Source organism: Pipistrellus hanaki (assembly GCF_964339955.1).
Source record: "Pipistrellus hanaki genome assembly, chromosome: 5".
NCBI lineage: Eukaryota > Metazoa > Chordata > Mammalia > Chiroptera > Vespertilionidae > Pipistrellus > Pipistrellus hanaki.
Window position 1 is genome coordinate 33,336,772 of NC_140507.1, and position 22,003 is coordinate 33,358,774.

The following is a 22,003-nucleotide window of genomic DNA, read 5'->3' on the forward strand; positions in this document are numbered from 1 at the left end:
TATTGAAATACCTGAAAGTATTTTCAGCTGAAAAGCCTGTACAATTCAGATGAGCAGTTGGGAATTCATCAAAATTAACTGAGAGAATTTCAAAATTAGTTGGATAGTTTAAATTACAAAGGAAGTCTGTGATGAGATTATAATCTTGTGCACCTATTTTCAAAAGTGGTGAACAAGAGAGGCAATCAGGATAACTGAGTGCACAGAATCTGGAGTCCTGGTGGTTTTTTCACATCCAACTAAACATGTTACCCAAGTTCTCTGAGCCTCAGATTGCTGTTATAATGTGAAGATATTAACACTACCTTACAAGGTTGCTGTGAGGTCTAATAGGTAAAGTGGTTAACAGAATGTTTAGGATATAATGAGCCCTCATTATAAGAAGGTTTACTGTTATTTTAAGAGAGTGAAAATATAGGTTTTCATCTCAGTTGTCTCTGTGATAAAGCAAACTTGAAAAAATTAAAAATCATATTAGTCACCTATAGATAAAAAGCAAACTACATTTCCAAGAATCCCCTTCTTTGTGTGATTCTGGGTTAGAATTGGCCAAAAGAGTAACTTGCATGGCATTTGGAAGGCAAAATGGAAGCAGCATCCATTAATTCGAAAGTCTTCTTGTAATCAGATGCAGGGACAGAGAGAGGCACAGGTGCTTGGCAGTTTCCAAGTGACCTTTGCTTTTTGAGCTCCATGCCCATTTCTTTTTTCCAGCTGTTGGACCTGCTGACTAACAGCAAACCCAGGTCCACCACCTGATGTTTGGCTGTGGACCTACAAAGGAGGGAGGTATACAGAGGCAACAGCATCATACAGACATCTTTACAAGTCAACCTTCCATAGTCATACTGACCTGGATGTGCTTGGCTGCTCAGATCAGTGGGTGACTCCTGATTCTCCAACTCTTCTCATGGATCTTCCCCAGCTCCTCCTGATGTTATGAATTCAGATCCATTATCCCATAACACTCCAACTCTGTTTGGCTGACTGAACCATGACAATTACTAGTACGAAAAATAAATGTTTCCAAGGAAGGGAATTTAAGAAATGAAACCTGGGATTCGTTCTCTGTTCTAACTGGACTCCATGGCATTAGTGACCCTCTTTCCAGTAAGTGGGACAATGGTCATCCATGGCACAAAATGCCAACATGGTTATGTAAATTCTCACCTGTTATCATCTGGAGTGAAGGGCCTATAGAAAGTGAGTACCTGCTGCACAAAATCTTTTTAATAGAAACAAAGAGGATAATGACTGTGGGGTTGATTCATTGCTAAAAAGACTAGAGAAGTTAAAGAGAGAAATAAGGGTGAGGTTTAAAAGTCACAGCTCAGGATCTAAGCCATCTTGAAATAAAACCTTTTCAGCTCTTCTGCTCATGTTCCACCATCTGTCATGTCTTCTAAATATATATCAGAGCAGGTCCCGGAAGATTCAAGGGGGGGGGGGGCAGACAAAAAGTGTGACTTGTGAAGTGGTACCATACATATCAAAAGACCTGCAGGATTTCACTAATTCATATTTACTGAAACCCAAAGTATATGTTTCATGATGTTTCTTAAGAGGGTTTTGTTAGGATGGAAAGCATACAATGTTGAATTAGCCTAAATGTTTCTGACATGGGTTCACGAAGGAGAGATTCTAGAAAGTATTAGTTGATGTGACCGGGAGTAATTCTATCAATTTATCGGAAAACCGAACCCAATGGTTGTCCATACAGAATGAAGTTGAGACGCTAAAATATACTTGCCATAAGGTACTACAGAGGGAGGGATACAAATGTTTAGGGAGATTGGTTTTAATACGATCGATGTGTTCACTCACTGGTTTCATATGTCCCCTCAGTGTGTCTAGATGGCACTCCCTTCACTAAGGCTTTGAAAAATTCATTGTTGAAGGCAGCATTGGGATCCCTAAAGAACTCTCAAGTGGCTAGTCTGTGAATGTCAGGAAAGACATTGGGAAATGCTGCCATTGAACTGGGCTTCCTGAATTGAATGAGAAAATGGAATGCCATAAGGGCAGGAACCAAATGGCTGAATTTCACCGCCAAAGACCAGGAAAGCACAGCTACCAGAAAGGGCATTAGAGTCACAGGGGGAGAGGGAATGGTTTGACCAGCAAAGATTTTGGTTCTGCATAACTGATCCTAGGACTGAAATAAATTCACATTCTACTAAAGTCTTATATTTGTATAAGCACGAAGTTTTCAGTCTTAGGGGAGAGAAATCTGATTTGACTCACCACAGCAGGGAATTGCATTCCTAGATCAAATTCCACATGAGAGCAGCTTCACAGATCCGGAACTCCTTGGATGAAGAGGAGGCCAGATCTTCTGAGGAAAGATTTTGTCACACTCTCCAAAACCCATATTGTTAATCTACCTTCTAGTCTTTCTGGATGGGGAACTATATATTGGGGAAAGGAAAATAGTCTGACTTTCTGATGATTTCTGGGTTCTTGGTGACTCTACATTGCCGCTGCAGTCCCACAGTCAGAGCAAAGGCTGATGGAAGCCAGATAATTGGATCAAGCTTGGCTTAAATCTGCCTCTTAGTGGACTCAAGGGTCTCAGAGCCCACCCCATAGTAACTTCCCTAATTCTGGAAGGTCTATTTGAAACAGACATGGTCAAAAGACTGTGTGGTGAGCACCATATAGTACCACAGATGTTGCATTATAAAGTTGTACACCTGAAATTTATATAATGTTATTAACCCATGTTATTCCAATGAATTTAATTTAAAAAAAAACACATAAACTGGCAAAAACCCATCCTCCCCTCTTTGGTGCCATGATCTGTGGCACGAGGGCTTTCACGGTAGTAATGCCAATGGAAGCACCAGACGTAAAGAAGCCAGATGACACCACACACGCAGAGCGTTGTATTCCAGGTGAGGGGCCCCCGCGGGGGGACTGTGAAACTCGTATCATGAGAAATAAACACATCTGCCCTTTGCTCCAAAGAGAGACACCAACTTTATCTTCCAAAGCTGCTCACCACACAAACATCCCTTAGAAGATATTCCAGAACAAAAGCAGACAGTGCCAAGACTTGTGGAAACATGACAGACCTACGAAGAATTGCCTCCCAACAGGAAAATTTCACATATTTTATTGCAAAAAAAAAAAAAAAATCTAAGAAATCATGTGAATCATGTACAACATTTTCTCACAAGAAAAAATTTAAGCTGTTTTTTTTTTAACGTTTCACAGAATTGTAAAACGTTTTAATTTTTATAAAGAAAAGCACACAATGAAACTACCACAGTATTATCAGCTTTTAGTCTTTCCTTCTTTCTAGGGAAAAGGCTGAAAAATATTTAGTAAGTTTTTTCATTATGATTTGTGAGGCTTATGTACCTAGTATATATTTTTTAAATCTGCTAAAAAAAAAAAAATACAAGGAAATGGGTGGATCAATGCTTTCTTTCTTCAAAATATTTAAAAAAGCTAAAATCTAATGACAACATGTTAAAAATAATACACATTTTTGTAGGATGTTACCATTTCTGTAACGGTTTCTCTACACTATATCGACAGTGCAATGGTGATTCAGTGTAAATCATTAATTACAGTGTTTCATTGTTACAATACTTGTGTTCAAGTACATGTTCGTGAACATGATCAAAGTCTCTATTTCGATTTTTTTCTTTTCCATTATTAAAATAAGGTTATAATTACAGTAGCATTTTTCCTATAGATGTCTCTAAGTCTGAACCAAATTCATAATACATTCTCTAAACACCTGTTCAACCCTATGAGGTTTGTTATGTTTACACACCTCTCCTTCAGAGTACTGAAAATGGGCTAACTCTGCATGAGGACACCAAATCACAAAAACAATTTTCCCCATAGATAGCTAAACCTATGATGCTAAATTAGTATACATTATGCATAACTCAATGGCATTGGTGGCGAGAGAGTAGCACCTTATAGCCAGCCCTAACTTAAAAAAAACAAAACATTTTTTTAAGCCTAATAATCTTTGTTTTCTTTTTCTTTTTCTGGTAACTGGATCCAATGCATTCATATAAAATGACTTAGGAAGCCCTATCGTAAAAATCACAATGTTTGTATTACCAAAAATAAGCACCATATTGATGTTTGGCAGGCCCCAAAATAAATTAATTTGATTAAATTATATGTAATCTGATAATATTTGGTCTGAAAAACATGCTAGCGTGTGTGTGTCTATAAATAATGTAACTGCAAAGAGCTGTGAGCCAGCCAGCCTGCTAGAGGTCAACTCTTTTGCTGCAGCTTTTGGGCATAGAAGTCCCTGCACGTCTCACAGCAGCGCTGATACCACCGCATGTCCTGACACAGGTTCTTCTCGCGTATCACTCGGCAGTAAACGGGCCATTGATCTCCCAGGCACTTGAAAGTCAGAGCAGCTGTGAAGCAGAACACAGGAAACTCAATACAGGTAGATATTCCGGGGATGTCACGAGTAGAAGCCAATAGCAATCATGTTAGTGGGATGGTGTCCACTGACTCATTTATAGTCCCCATGCAACTTAAAACACAGAGCTGTGTGCACACACACACACACACACACACACACACACACACATATATATACACCCTGAAATAAAGGAGTAAAGTGAATGAATAATGCTCTCACGTATTTAAGACAGATATTCCCAAATTCAATGAATTGTCCTGCAAGTGGCTTTTAAAGGTCAATTTTATGGTTTTTCATTTAAGTTTCTTTTGGGTTTTTAGTTGAGAGGATTAAAAACACAAATAAATGTGCTCAATATATCTACCTTTATAGGAATAAAATTTAATCAGTATTATTATAGATGAATTCGCAAAGAAATAGCAAAACAAAAATATGCTTGCACATTATATTTTATTCTTTCCTCTAATTTTATATTTCAACTAGAGGCTCGACGAATTAAACTAGTGTGTGTGTGTGGGGGGGGGGCGGGGGGGTGTCAGTCAGATATCCCTCTCACAGTGCAGGACTGCTGGCTCCCAACCACTTGCCTACCTACCTGATTGATCACCTCCTAACCACTCCCCTGCCTGCCTGATCACCCCTAACCACGCCCCTGCCAGCCTGATCACCCCCTAACCACGCCCCTGCCTGCCTGATCACCCCCTAACCACTCCCCTGCCAGCCTGATCGAAGCCCTGCTGACCCCATTGCCCCTAACTGTCCTCCCCTATCAGCCTGATCACCCCTAACTGCCCTCCCTTGCCAGCCTGGTTGCCCCTAATTGCCTTCCCCTGCTGGCCTGGTTTCCCCCAACTCCCCTCCTCTGCAGGCCTGGGTCCCCCCCAACCTTCCTCCCTTTCAGGCCTGGTCCCTCCCAACTGCTCTCCCCTGCTGGCCTGATCACCCACAACTGCCCTCTCCAGCCAGCGATCTTGTGGTGGCCATCTTGTGTCCACATGTGGGCAGCCATCTTCTGTGTGGGCGTGATTGGTCAATTTGCATACTACCTCTTTATTAGATAGGATTACAGTTCACATGAAATATTATTTTGTATTAGTTTCAGATGCACAGCAAAGCACTAAGAAAATCATGCATTTTTACAGAGTGGTCCCCCTTCTTCTTCAAGCACCCAGCTGACCCCATACATAGTTATGATATTATTGAATATATTCCCCATGTTGCAGTATATATCTATGTGGCTATTCTGTAACTACCAATTTGTTCTGCTTAATCCCTTTACCTTTATCATCCAGTTCCCCAAACCCCCTCCCTCTGCCAACTGTCAGCCTGTTCTCTGTATCTATGAGTCCTTCTATTTTGTTTGTTTGTGGGATAGTAATTTAATGCACCTTTAACATCAAAGCCACTTATCATGTGACTGAAACTTATAGCATTAAAGTTTTTAAAATGAGAACTTGATATAAAAATATTTGTCATGTAAATTTAGGCTCAGGTTTTCTGAAGAAATAGTGTGTTCTGGCATGCATAATAAAAGTCAGTCTTGCTACAATTCTTTCTTTTGCCACTATTCTACTATATTTCATTATTTTACACTTAGAAACCTTAGATTTTCCAATCACTGTGCTTCTGTGTTTGGGGGTAAGAAATAATAAACAAAACAATGCAATTTTAATTAAATTCTTCTTTTAGGTCATTATTTTCTGCCACATACTTTAAGACGAACTCCAAGTAATTGCTGGATAAAGGGATTTATATTGTTTGAAATACATGGATTTAGCTGCATTTGCTCTATGATTGCTTAACTTTTTGTTTTAACTAGTCTTAATTCTCCTTGAACTGATTATTTCTTAGAAATGTTAATTATTTGGCTCAAAAAAAGAGAAATTTTGTATGTCCACAAAGAACCAAACTTTTCCATTTGATTGAATCATATGCCTGGAAGAGTATCTATAACAATTTACGATTAAATTGTTCTCCTGAAGATTATGTGCACAGACAAAACGGAAGGTGTTAAACATAGATTAACCCAATAACTGCCAGGCAACAGTGCTGGCAAAAGCCACTAATTGCCACAAACATAAAGGCTAATTCATTCATGAATATTTGTTATGCAAGTGCAGGCTACACTTAATTAAAATACATACCCTACTTCTTCATGACAGCTGATTAAATAACTGGTATTGAGAATTCACATGAAAAGCATTGTACAACATAAAAGTCAATGTAATAAATGTTTCTAGTAGCTATTTGTATGTCATATTATATCCTTAAGTATGAAAAAAATTATACCTTTTGTTTGGTGGTATAGATCCATGCACTCATTTGTCTTGAAAGTCATTTTTTAATCTAAGATTCTCCAAAAGATAATTTGTATGCAGGATCATAGGAAGGATGCTGACAGTGGAGAGATCTAAGGCATATACTACAAGTGCCTTTCAACTAGACACTACCTTAATTGATAGTTCTGCCATGAGACTGGTCAAAATCCAAAATATGGCTATACCCTTCAACCCTTTACATGATGAGCTTGGGTGGTTTACATTCATATTTCCAGGGTCTGGTTCTGAGTAGACAGCTTCAGGGATCAAAATAGTTTATTCTTTAGGATTCTTTGCCCACCTGGCCATTTGGATTAACCTACTGTAAAATACAGCCCATTTGGTTAGGACCCATCTAATTCGTATCCACTTATAGCTAAGCTTTAAAGTGATGTGCAAAATAGAAGAAACCATGAGTACTTCCGTATTTCTCAAAGCCATTCCCTTTCGGTCAGCTTACCCAGCCTGGGTGATGTTATGGTATTTACGTTAATCTTCTCATTGCAGGGCTGAAGGTGGCATGGCCTGTATGCTGCAGGCTTTTCTGAAGAGAAACACTCATTTCCATGTCTTCCTGTGATCTTGTGCATGCACTGGATAACACGGGACTGCATTCCTTTGCCACAGGTAATTGAGCACTGGGGGAGAGAGAGAAGGCTTGTTAAAAGTCCTTTTCGCTGTTTCTCTCTTCTAGGCTGTGAGCCACCTTCTCCCCGTATTTCTTAAAATTGAACATGAGCCCACAACATCCAGAGTTGATGCAAAACATGGGCTAGAAACGGGGATGCTCATACTTGGGTACAATGTTTTCTGTGCTCTCTGGCTGACCTCAGGCAGAGCTTAGGGCGATGCAGGACAAAGGCGAGTAGAGAAAGCCCGAGAGTATCAGTCGGCATGGAATAGAATGACTCATATCAGACATGCACTTGGGCAGACAGTCTTTAAAAGTTCTATCTACTTTGCAACAAAAATTTGACTTGCTATTTTTCAATTTAGTCATTGATCTCAAGAGTTAGCACACGCCCAGCTGTGAGGCTGGGTGTCTGTGGCATTTTTTGTCTCCTCATCTACTCTTTTGCTCTGTTGATCAACAGTTTCAATATGGCTTATCAACCTGGCGTGTGATGGAAACAGCTGCTATTTCTTGGCAGTTGACACAACATCCAATACTATGCTAATAAAAATATCTGGTAACCTGGATTTTTCTAATAAAATACCCTTTCAATGGATTCCTTGTATTTCATAAATGCAGTTTGTCTTCATTTGTAAGATATTTTGCAAAGAAAAATGTGTTTGATGTACAATGGTCTTTTATGAGGGAAGTTTCTTGGGTCCCCATGTATCCCCAGATTTGATTTGTTGCACAAATAAGCTGGTGCTTATTTGAGAGAATAAAGTGATTCTAGGGTATCACAATTACATGAGAGGGAATATGCTTGTGTTTCTGAAAATAATGACTTATTTTACTAGTCATCTTACCCATATTGATCTTTAGCCAAATGATCTTAGTGTATTCTCATTGAAAACTGGTAAATATTTCCTGAATGTCCCCTTTTAGATATACAGGCATAAGATTTTAATGTATTTTTCCCCCTTGTGCTTTATTCTCAAGTCATTATCAGACTGCACTCACTTTGCCATCAATTCTTCCTGTACATCGTTGCGGGTCCCAGCTCTTCTTTTCATTTGCACAAGAATCATTCTACACAAACCCTGCTCACCTCAAGCCTAGTCTACTAATGTTAGTTTAGTCCCCAGTCTTCCAATCAATCCCACTTGTTAATACTGAATATGCATTCTTCCAAAGTTGCTTTACATATATAATCTCATTGGACAGAAATCTTTGATTACTGAGTCACTGACTGCAAGATAAAGCCCAGTATCCCAGAATCTCCAGGCTGGTGTTTATCTATCTCCTCAGCTTTATTGTCTACCCTTCACTGTAGGAATCATTTGCTCTATTATAGATTAACTAGAGGCCCGGTGTACGAATTTATGCATGGGTGGGGTCCCTCGGCCTGGCTGGTGATTGAGGCCTATTGGGGAGAGGGGCAGCCAGCTGGGGAGAGGAACCCCAGGGGGTTGGCCAGCTGACCCCCCAATCTGGGCCTATTTGGGAAGCTTCCTGGCATGGGGGAGGGATTGCAGCAGGTTGGCCAGCTGGGGGAGGGACCACAGGAGGTTGGCTGTGGGAGCACACTGACCATCAGGGGCAGCTCCTCTGTTGAGTGTCTGCCTTCAGGTGAGTGCGCATCATAGCGACTGGTCAACCAGTCATTCTGGTCGTTCCAGTCATTCAGTTGTAACAATCACTTCGGCTTTTATATATAGATCATGCCCATGCATTTTCTATTCCCACATCTACAATTGTATCCATAGTATTACTCTTTTCCAAATGCCTGGCTGCTTTTCAAATCACAATCCATTAAGTGTTCCACAATTACCCCAACTATTTACACATATTTATGGTTTATTTTTCTTGTTAACTCTACAATCTGAATGTTTCCAGTTCAGTTTAAGCTTTACTATAATATAAAACTATTATAAGTGGAGTAACTATTTAACATGGTCTTTCTTTCTTAAAAGCATCTTAATACCAATCTATAAAATTGATATATTTATATAAATGAAGATATTACATTTCTTAGAAAAATATATTCAAGAAAATTCAAAATAATTAAACTAAAAACTTTTAAGGGGTTAAGTTAATACGGGAAAATACCATTCTAGTATTTATTCCTAAAATTTATGCAGATCTTGAAATATTTGTGAAAATAATAATAACAGAGCTTTTTAATAGATGAACTCATTTTGATAGTAGAGGAAGTTCACAATCATGTCATTGAAGCCCAGGAATAAGTCACAGACTATTCCCAAAACTTTTGATTAATTTTATGTCAACTCCATAGGACATGAGCAAATCAACGTAACAAATCATTTTTCAGAATTATAAAAATTCAACAAAGTAACAGAATAAACAATTTTAGCAGATAATGGTTAAATAGTGTCTTTCATAAAAATCTGAAAAACTAGAGAGAAAAAATGTTAGTTGTATTCCTTTTGCAAGTTAAATTTTGTAACTTGTATATGGGAATGACCCAGAAATAAAAATAGTATCCAGGAAATAATAAAAGTTCTAGAATTAATTTAACTAAAACAGACTCATTTTTACCTTTGAAAGATTTAGGATAAGTTTTATTATAAAATATGGAATTAAATAGTATAATAGCCTGAGAAAGTAATTCTCATTATAATACTTTCATAATAAAATATTAACCTCTTACTAATAATTATTTTATTTATAACACATATTTTAGTAAAAAATTTATTACAAATGTGTAGAAAATGAACAAATATTTCTGTTCACTGAAATTCTAAGGTATTTCCTAAATTAGTTCTTACTTTATTATAATATTATAAAGTATACTAAATAATTGAATATTTTCTCAAATCATATTGCTATGATTAAAGATAGACATTAAAAGGAAAAGCTAAATTAATTCTGGTCTTGAAATGAGGAGACTTGGGCTTCAATATTGTCACTAGCAACTAATTTACCTGGAATTTTTTCTTTTTTCTTTTTGGTAAGCAAGGCATTGGAGGAGATCATAGTTATAATTTCAGGACTAAATTACTATGAAAGTAAAAACTCCAAATTTTATTAAAAATTACTGTAGTCTGGCAATTTTTAAGTGGTGAAGGCGTGAAACAGTAAGGACTCTAGTTTCATTATCTGATTTTTCACTGTACCACCCAACAATCGTATGATAGAAATTCTGCTCAGTAGAGTCTCAAAATATAATTTGTTTCACTGTCTTAGAATCATTTATTGGTTTTCTATATATTTATATATCACCCATTATGTTCAGGATCCCATGCAGAAAATATAAACAGCAGAAGTTATTTATACTTTGGAGCTAGCACTTTATTCCATAATCTTTATTATAAAACCCAATGACATAAAATAACACTATAGACTTTCACTAAAGGCCAAAATGCTAAAATGACAATTTGCCAGCAACCAGTAAACAAACACAGGGTTACCAGATAAGTTGCCAATGATCTTTCCTTTACAAGGAACATTTCCTGACAAGAATATTTTTTTAAAAAGAGAATTGGATTGCCTGACAAATATTCTATTCCCCAAACAGTTTACTATCCATCACCTTGAAGGACCTTGAAACAAAACATCCCATTAATCAATTTTATGAACTATAAGCCCTCCATTATGAACAGCAAACACAGTCTTGCTATCCTAGCGTTACTAGAGTAAAAAGGAGACAGTAATCTTTAGAATAAATTTAGAACAGCTTAGAAAATGGCTCTCATGATTTTAGAGTTAAAAACAGTATTTTGACAAAGACAACATGGCACAAGGAAAACTGATGTTGGCCATCTCTCTTTCCCACCAAGAACTGAGCCCCAACAAATCTGAAAATAATGTTTGTTCCTGAGGAACTATGACCCTCCCTGCACTTGGGTTCACATGACTAATATTTTCAGATAATATTGCTATGGCTTTCTCCTAAAATAAATCCTTCCTTGACATGGAACATTAGTGACAATTTCTAAGACTGTATTAAATTATGTCCATACTACCACGTGTACTGATTAATAATATGGATTTTTTTCCAATAGATGGAATTACACATATGTTTATATGCGATGTGATATAGTATATGCTATTTTGTTGTATAGACAGCAAACTTCAAAACTTCATATGTAAAATTTGCTGAAGGTGTTAACATTATAGATATTTTTACGTTTAAAAATGTCAAACTCGTGTCAAAAAAAAAGAGAGCATTTGCAGGAAGTTTTAATTTATTACTTTATTTTGAAGAAAAGTGCTGCTAAAAGTAATTTTGCTCCAGGATAACGCACCATCACACACTTCAAAACCAGTTAAAGACACATTAAAAGAGCTTGTCTGGGGCTCTGGCTGGTTTGGCCTGCGGACTGAAAGGTCCCAGGTTTGGTTCCAGTCAAGGGCACGTGCCCAGGTTGTGAGCTCCATCCGCGGTGGTGGGTGTGCAGGAGGCAGCCGATCAGTGATTCTCTCTCATCATTGATGTTCTTATTTCTCTCTCACTCACCATTCCTCTCTGAAATAAAAAATTATATATTTTTATAAAAGTTCTTGCCTGGGAAGTATTAACCCACCCGCCATATTCACCAGACCTTGCTCCTTCAGGCTACCACTTGTTCCGATCAATAGCCCGAGCACTTTCTGAGCAGCACTTCAAAACGTAGAAGAAGTGGAAAATTTGGTCGCTGAATAGTTTGCCTCAAAACAAGAAAAGTTATATTGGGATGGTATTCACAATTTACCTTAAAGATGGGGAAAATTTGTAGCTAGCAATGGACATTAGTTTGAATAAAGCACTTTTGATGTTTCTCTTGAAATTATCGTGTTTTCTTTGATTACAAAATCCACATTATTAACAGGTACATGTTGTATAGCTTGCATGTCAAACACTAAACATGAAAGGGAAACTTTCTCAATAATTCAAATAGTTTGTACTATTAAAAGATTAGTAAAATACAGTAAATAAGAACCACGAGTACAAATGGCAGCAAACCAATACGAAAAAGGCTTTATCCTCGTTTAAAATACATTACAGACCTTATAATCATAGTCATTGTCTAAAACCTCCTTTCCTTCTGTCATTTTTATGCCAGGTACCAAGAGCTGACTGATTCTGTTTTACCTGAGAAAATTCCATCTAAATAAGCTGCAAGAGAAATATCTGGGGGCATACAAGCAATGCCCAAGTTGGCGGAAGAGTACAGTAGACCTTTAACTCAGACATTTATCATTTTCTAAAAATGACCAAGGATGATCTGGTGACAGATATGGATGTGAACTCTTGGAAAATTTTATGGACTAAATTAGATGAGAGCCCTGAGTGGGCAGGGCTTGGCAGTTCTGGTAAAGACAGTGTAAGATTCCAGAATGACTTGGCAAATTTATGGATTGGCCTGAACGCAAACAAATGAGGGAAAATAAAACACATAGAAAAACACACACTAAAAAATTCTTACAAATTCTTAACTGTGGCACTATCATAGACACAAAAGAATTAAATGGACTCTAAATGGCTATGATGTCCATCTAATGGACAAGCCAAGGATATCACAAAGAATAGACAGGTGGTGAGACACTGCCCAATAAGTAAACTGAAGAAACTAACCATGAAAATTTTATTCCTGACATAGCATTATTTATAGCACTGATAGACAGTGTTACTAAGATCTTGGTGTAATACTTTGGAAAATATGTAAATATCTTATAGAAGAAATTCAAGGAAAGATCATTTAACCTGAGACATTTTATTGAAGTTATCTTTTCAGTATGTTCAAGGGCAGTGAGTGTGTGCTGTCGAATAACTGTGGTCTGATTAAATTACTTACGTTTTCAAGTCTAATTGGATGCATTGAGGATAATTAGGTCTTATTAGCACAATAAATTTTGGATGGATCAAATACTATATACATAATATGAATATATTCTGTTGCTAAATTTCCATTATTTTATTAGAGAAATATATTTTATATATCCTTGTCTGATATATCTGAATTTATAAAAAATCTGCATTATTTAAAAATAATGTGTGTTGTTCCTATGAATACCGCTATGCCTACTGACATAAATCACTAAATACTAATAAATTCTGTGCTCCATAGGCTCTGAGATCAAGTAAATTTATTCCACATACATGTCTTTGAACATGGAGTTAAAATGATTTTCACATCTAATCTTAAGTATTGGGATTCTTATGGTAAAATGCCAAACTTTAAAATTATTGGTTAAATGATTTTCTACCTTTCCTTTCAGGACTTCAGAATAGACACATAGACACTGTTTTGATGCTGGTTAGTTATTTGTTACTCTGAATATTGATATAACTTAGTTTTGGGAACCAAATGGGACATGATAGTATAATAAATTTGTAAACTTAGGTTAAATAATCAACTAGTTTGCCAATGAGTTTACGGAACTATTAATCTGTATATATTAAGCTCTAATGTTAAATTGTGAAACTCTTCAAGCTGTAAATTTTGTAAAATGTCCTCTTAAAGATTATAAACCAAAAAGGCAGAATACCCAATAATAAAAATGCATACTACTCTAAGCTACTTACTTTGAGTGTTATTGGTTAACAAATATAACTAAACTAGCACAGGTCTGGTTTTGAATTCCTTGAAAGAAAACCAAATTTCAGTGTATTTAGGGGTTAAAAATAATAATTCCCACATTTGGCCAGCACAAAGATTACCCGAGATTCCTTCCTTCTGGACTGTGCCAAAGATATATATTTTGGAGAGAATGTGTATTCTCCAGGCCAACAGCTAAGGAAGGCGCTGTAATGCTTTACTTATTTCCAGCTGGCCTCGGTGAGAAATAGGAATTCCTAAATTAAGAGAAAATTGTCACTGGCAAAAAGCAGTTCAAATTATTTTTTCTACCACTATGATATGCAATCTTACAGGGCCCGATATAATCTGTAACGTTAAGTGTCAAACTACAACAAGCTTAACAACACCGACTTGGATAATTTGTCTTGGGGAGTAAGTGGATTATTTTAACAAGAGTTTTAACAAGAGTGAAGTAGCATTCACAGTGGAGAATGGATCTCATAAGGAAACTAAATGATGACTTCTACTGGAAATTATTAGTGCAGCATTCCTATTCATTTCTGTATATGTTTGGCAGTTCCATCTTTCAACTTTTTAATAAAGTGAGTGTGAAACAAACATACTAAGGAACAAAAGTTAGGTTTGTTTTTAAGATTTGCTATTTATTTTGGTCAGTGTTTCAGCATCTTTTTAAAAAAGTTTATCTGCCTTTATTTAGCACATGGGTATTTGGGATTGAATCTATTCCTAGAGGTCAGACATTTGGGGAAAAAATATTTGTGTGTGTGTGTGTGTGTGTGTATGTGTTTAATTAATTCATCATTTGGTCGTACAGTTCAATCTATTTTTGTTTCTTTAATGAAAACATTTGCATACAGTTATAACAAATCAAGAAAATGTGTGTGGCAAAAATCAAGCAGATTACTTATGAATGATTAGCAGAGAAGTGAATATGTTATGAAAAGGCTGTCAAAGGAACAAAAAAATAATTTTTTATATCAAAGTACACATTGATCACTGCAATGATGAAAGAAAAAAAAAAAGATGTTTTGCATTATGCGGTAATTAATAAGCACAAACCCTTGGGCACATATGCAGCCCTGCCGGTGCTCAGACAATCAATCACAGGGGCCGCAGAGGTGAAAAAAATATTATCAAGACATTTCTATTTTAGCACTGCCCTCCCAGGGAAACATCTTGCCACCAGAGAGAACCGCTGAAAACGACAGTGATTGAACTTCCTTTTCAAATCACATACTTTCCAGGTCCAGCCCAACAATTCCTGGTTAAGAATGGATCTAATCCTTCTGTGGCCATGTTGCTGAAGTGTGTGTGCTTTTGTTTTGTTTTAATAAATAGAGGATTGATTTAAAATAGCATAGAGAGCATATATCGCTACCTTTAAGTTATTCCAACCCGAAATAAATACTGTCTCTGCCAGTTCTCAAAGAACATTCCTCGGTGTGCTTTGCTTCCTTCTACTGCTTTCCTTCCAGGTTAGATCATTGCTGTCTAACCTGCTGGCAGGTGTTCAGCCAAATCGACTCACAAGAATGCAGAGGAAGTCTGCCAGCTTCCTTGAAGCTCAATGTCAAGCACACTTTTTGGCTTACATAGCGTGTTCTTCAAATAACAGTGAATTTACTTTTTTTTTTTTTAAATCACATTTTTAAGTAGTTTGATTTTTCATACAGGAAAATGTCAGGGGAGTCATGTGTTTACATAAAATTATATTGGTTAGTTTCATTTTCCTGGAGAAAGAGAAGCTAGTTACTAACTCTTTGGTAGGAAAATATTGTTGTTATATAGTTGTAGTTGTTATAGAATTAGATTCCAAAAAATAAAATAGATCAAAAGAAAAGACATACAATGCTTAGATGCATCACACATTTTTTGTTTGTTTAGCAGTCAATTATTCAATAAATATTGCTACATGTAGTGCAGTGTCCTGGTCACTCAGATTTGTGAGAAGGTTGAGACATTCTTAATAAAACAGCAACAATGCAAGGCAATAAATAATTCACTGAGAAAACATAACATAGCTCCACTGGTGTGGCTCAGTGGTTGAGCATGGACTTATGAACCAGGAGGTCAGTTCAATTCTCGGTCAAGGTCCATGCCCAGGCTGCAGGCTCAATCCCCAGTGAGGGGTGTGCAGGAGGCAGCCAATCACTGATTCTCTCTCATCATTGATATTTTGATCTCTCCCCCTCTCCCTTTCTCTCTGAAACTAATGAAAATATATTTTAAAAGAAAGAAAATGTAATATAGTCAATAAGTGCAAATTATTTCTGCCACTTATTGGGGAAGCCCTTTAAAAAATTAGGCACCTGAAGGATTTAGAGAGTTGGAAGAAACACATTCCAGGCAAGAGAAAAATATAAACAAAGACATGGAGATTGTAGAAGTATACACTGCCCAGGCCTGAGCTTCGTGGACACACTGGATGAATGAGAATGCTGAGACCCATTTCAGTAGGTAGGTTAGGACTAGAATAGGAAAACTCTGAATGCCAAGCGAGTTTCTGGTAGGTGACAGTACAGCCATGGGGAATTCTCTGCAAGTGCTGGGCTCTAGAACAGAGTGAGGAAGGCATCCCTGTGAGTGAATGGATGTGAAAGAGGAGGAGTATGTGGATAAGGGAACATATTAGAAATTTTTACTCTAGTCCTGGTGAAAAAATAAGGATAGTAGTATTATACTGGGAATAAAGAGCAACTGACATTGGATAAATATGTGAATATACTCTCTCTCTCTCTCTCTCTCTCTCTCTCTCTATATATATATATATATATATATATATATATATATATATATATATATATTACTTGGCCATAAGAAAAAAAGAATGAAAGAAATCTTACCATCTGCGAATATATAGATGGATCTTGTGGGTATTATGCTAAGTAAAATGTCAGTCAGAGAAAGACAAATACAACATGATTTCACTTATATGTAGAATCTAAAGAACAAAATAAATGAACAAACAAAACAGAAACAAAACTCATGGATTCCAAGTACATTTTGATGGTTACCAGATGAGAGAGCAGTTGGGAGGCTGGATGAAAATGGTGAAGGGAATAATAAATACAAATTGGTAGTTACGAAACAGTCACAGAGATGTACAGTACAGCGTAGGGAATATAGTCAATAATATTGAGATAACTAAGCATGGAGTCAGGTGTGTAGTAGACTTATTGAAGTGATCACTTTGTAAGTTATATAAATGTCTGGTCATTCTGTCACACACCTGAAGGTAATATAATAATGAATATCAACTGTAATTGAAAAATAAATACACAAAGAGCATCTGAGACAAAACCCTACTTGTGTATAGAAGAAAGGCTCAGGGTAGCTTCCAGGCTGGGTAAATGGGAAGATGATATCAACATTTTTCCAGAAAAAGGAAATTGGTGGAAAGAAACAAAATGAGACATTTTGTTTTAAATATTCCAAATTTCAGGAACTGTTAGAATGTCAAAGGCACAGTCCTAGGGCAGCTGAAGTTTACTTTGAGAATGGGCTTCTTTAACTCCCTCTGACTCAGTCCCCATCTCATTGAATGTTCTTAAGAGTACTTTCTTGTTCCCCATTATTTTCCTCCCGCTCCTTTGAGTACCCCTTTTTCCTGTTTTATGAGATTATTTAAAATTATAAAAATGATAAGCAATTATTTTTCCAAATATCAATAGACTGTTAGTTATAATTAAAAAATAATTCCATAATTGAAAACTAGTTTAAAAAAAGAAAATACTTTTGAATAGAAATAATAATTCATCTCAAGATTAATTTTCTAGCCCTAACCAGTTTGGCTCAGTGAATAGAGTGATGGCCTGTGGACTCAAGGGTCTCTGGTTTAATTCCAGTCAAGGGCATGTACCTTGGTTGCGGGCATATACTCAGTAGCGAGTGTGCAGGAGGCAGCTGATCAGTGTTTCTCTCTCATCGATGTTTCTAACTCTCTATCCCTCTCTCTTTGTCTCTGTAAAAAATATATTTTAAAAAAAGAATAATTTTCTAGATTATAGATAAGTTCAGTTTTGTTTCAATTTACAATTTTTTTCTAATTTGAAAATAATATTTACCAAACTGGCCTTTGAAATCAGTATAATCTAATGCCAGCTTTCCCAAAGTGTATTACACTAAATAACAAACTAGCTACATTCTCTGCAAAAATCACCTTTGGCAAAAAGAAAAGAGAAATACTATATTCTCCCTTTGAGACCTACTATGTACAGCAGAATGTTTGTAAAGTCCTACAGCAAAAACTATTTGTTTATTATCCTTGCTTTACTACAGTATTTCTCATACATGGAGACCACATCCCAAGGAATGAGTTTTCTATGGAACATTATTTTGAGGATACAAGTCTCAAGAATTCGTAAATTAGGAATTTAGTCTTATAAGAAGGATGACATTCTGGTTTTTGGTAACTAGCAATTTTACTGATGCTAATGTCATGGAATGGTTTTGAGCAGATTGGAAAGACAATATATTTTCTTCATTATGGCATTTCTCATTTTATTCATTATTTTACTGTATTCTCTAGTTTCAGCCAATACTTAACGTTTTCTATTTTCACATCCTTGTAGGGTATTTAATTTGGTTATTTGCTATTGGTGCTAATTATTTCTTTAGAGATGAATGAAATCCTTCCAACAACTAATTGAGCCTTCCTCTATTAACCTATAAGAATCCACTTAAAGCCAGCAAACTCTGCATAGCCTCAGTTGCATGCTGGGACCTTCTGCAAGTTGATTTCTATTGGGGTGGGGTACATGCCAGTATTGGGTCAGTCCAGACATACAAGAATCCACAGTCCTGAGATCCTAGCCTGATCATGGGGCAATAAGAAATCCCTCCTTTGGGATTTTTAGATCTGGTTCTTTTCGTTCCCTTATAACTAATGCAAAAACACTAGGCTGCAGAGATGCATCATTAAAAACATGATATTATCTAGTCATTTAGTTTAAGATATTCTTGATTTCACTGATTAAGATGTCTCTTTAACTTTCCTTTAATGATTCCCTGAGTTTCCTTCAGTGGAAAGAAATGGCCCTGGTGATTACCCATAATTTTCTAACAACTGCGATAAGCCACAACGACTACTGTCAATGTTAATTTTAAGGAATGACAAGCTTCTGTATAGAAAATAGAAGGCATATCACCAGGCCAGGGACCCTGTGAGATTCTGGAACAGCCTATGATAGCCTATTATCCTATTCAGAGCTTCAAATTCACCTGATCTGTCTCCACAAATCCAGTATAACAAAGACAGCAAGATAAAATAAATTTTTTTTAGTGATAAGTGAAAAATGTGCAAACCAATCCAGTTACAGTGACTGCTGGCCAATCTGAATAAAGGTATGACGGTAATAAATCTTCTGTTTGTCTTTCTAGACTTGTTTTAAGTATGTCACTAAGGAATCTTTCATTGACTTGTTCTTTCTTTGATCTTGCACCTTCCTGTTGAATTGTTTTAATTTACTAATTATGCGATATGGGAACACTTTAAGATCATGCAAAGCCATCTTAAAGAAAGAGCATAATTTACTTAATTAATTTAAAATTCTATTTTTGAGCTTCTTTGAAAAATACAGTGTTAACTACTCAGGACACATTTTCCCATAGTTATTACAGAATTCAAGGACAATATGATATACTAGGTGGATTTTAATAACATCTGTAGTATGTGTGATAAAATTATTTTTACCGGAAATAATATAAGTAGATGCAGGTTTTTCATGGTTTCAAAAATAAGTCATGAAACAATCAATTTGTTTTCTTTTAAGCCACAGCATTATTTTTAAGGAAAAAAAATTATAACATACCATTTTGAGATTTGTAACTACATAGAACTAGAAAATCTCCACTCAGAGAATGACTCAGAATAAGTAGAATTCCTATTAGCTCAAATGCAATTTATATAGTTAGGAAACATGTGTTTAATCTGATATTTCTCCACTGTTTATTAGGAAGAATTATCTTAGTTTTTGGATTCCTCTTCTATCTAATTCCACTTTCTAGTCAACTGCATATACTGACTATAATTGTGGTTTCCTTTTGCAGCAAAAGTTAAAAATGACTTTTTTATACTGAAAGCTTTATATATACTATTTCTATACAAAGACATATCATATTATCTATATAATTAAATCACCCAAAATGATTTATTGTGCTTTGAGCATTATTTTGAATTACATCATCACAAAAGACTCATAATCTCTTCTCAAAATAATCTATTAATCACGTCATAATTTGATATGATACTATTTCTTTCCCTGAATTTTAAAGGACTAAATTAAATTCAAATTGTAGTGTATAAATTGAGAATAAAACCATAATTATTTGCCAGGTGTTTTGTTGTCATTATAATTCACCTAAAAAAGTGTAATACCCAGGTGTTTTGTTGTTATTATAATTCACCTAAAAAAGTGTAAACCATTTTTAATATTGCACAGAAAAGTTAACTTTAAAAAGCTTCATGAAGGACTAAATTCTGTCTAACAGGTAGATAAAACAATACTCATTTATTTGCTCCTCTATCGATTTCCAACAATGAAAATAAGAAAGTTGTAGAAGCAGAAAATATAGTATTTAATTGAACATAAAGAGGCTGTTATTTTTAAAGCCAGTATAGGATATATTTTTAAAGTCAGTATTCTAAACTTAGGTCAGTTTAAAAGAATAAATACAGATTTGTGCTGCCAGAGAGCATATGGGTTGTATTCTGCTCTCTCAGGGAAAAAACTTGAAGCCATATGTGCATCAGAGACACGGTCACAGCGTGGCACATAACTGTGTCAATAGTTAAACCCAGCCAGAACAGAGTGACCACACTGTTTGTGTCCTATTTTTGCCAACTCTCCAGTCTCAATGAAATAAACGTGAGCATTATTCAACTTATTACAGGGTTGAAATCAGAGGTAATGATTTTAGAACAGGAGATTTTTCTCTTGGAGCACACTTGGATCTATATTTTTCCTTTGAAGCTGAGAGCAAGTTTCCCACTGTTTATATGCAAGCCACCAAATCATAAACGCTAGAAATCACACAGGCTGACACAAATGCAGTGAACACAGTGTGAGGCATAAGCCGTATTCTTAGTAAGCTTTAACTGTTTGGCCAAAATTACCTTGGTCCAATAGTGGTTAATGAGTTTCACCCAGTGGTGAACGTGAGAGTCTGTCTGTCTTTTAACTGATTCTCCTCTAATATTACTGAAGGGGGCTTTAGGGCTTGACTTTCCGGCAGTCCATAGAATACTCCGGACTAAAGAAAGCAAGGGTGAATTTTAAGTCCACTTAGGTTTATCAGTAGTTAAACAATGTTAGCAGGATTTGAATGACACTAGCAGACTAACTGATCTCAGAAGAGCACAGAAATCCACTCCCATGAACACATCTCATTGTTATTCTTATCCCAGGATCACAGCTAATAAGAATAAGAAATTAGCCAAAACCGGTTTGGCTCAGTGGTAGAGCGTCGGTCTGCGGACTGAAAGGTCCCAGGTTCGATTCCCGTCAAGGGCATGTACATTGGTTGCGGGCACATCCCTGGTCGGGGGTGTGCAAGAGGCAGCTGGCCGATGTTTCTCTCTCATCGACGTTTCTGGCTCTCTATCTCTCTCCCTTCCTCTCTGTAAAAAATCAATAAAATATTGGGTCGGCAACTAAGTAATTGCTGGTTTCACACATATATGGCTTCAGTTGAATTTTTAGATTTGCAGACGTAGTACAAATGTAAAACACATTTTGTTATTTGATAGTTGGCTATTCAGCTGTTAATCAGTAAAAAAAGTTTTTTGATCTGTTTTGTAGTTTTCGTTTGGCGTTCGTTGAAAAATGGAAAATCAAAAGGAACATTTTCGTCATATTTTGCTTTTTTATTTCCACAAAGGGAAAAACGCATCGCAAGCTCATAAAAAGTTATGTGCTATTTATGGTGACGAAGCCTTAAAAGAACGGCAGTGTCAAAATTGGTTTGCCAAATTTCGTTCTGGTGATTTTTCACTCAAAGATGAAAAACGCTCTGGTCGTCCAGTTGAAGTTGATGACGCCCTAATCAAAGCAATAATCAATTCGGACTGTCACAGTACAACACGTGAGATTGCAGAGAAGCTTCATGTATCACATACATG

The 22,003-nt window shown here is 36.2% G+C and overlaps 1 protein-coding gene across 1 annotated transcript in view; it reads right to left on the bottom strand.

Moving 5' to 3' along the window:
• Positions 1 to 4,245: 4,245 nt before the first annotated feature.
• The window catches only part of ADAMTS19 (ADAM metallopeptidase with thrombospondin type 1 motif 19), a gene marked incomplete at both ends in the record, with an annotated part of 195,179 nt that continues 177,421 nt past the window's right edge, over positions 4,246 to 22,003 (bottom strand). The window contains 2 exons of the mRNA XM_084886566.1: positions 4,246 to 4,397; positions 7,187 to 7,364. Coding sequence (XP_084742692.1) covers positions 4,246 to 4,397; positions 7,187 to 7,364 — 330 coding nt within the window. The remainder of the gene's footprint in view (positions 4,398 to 7,186; positions 7,365 to 22,003) is intronic.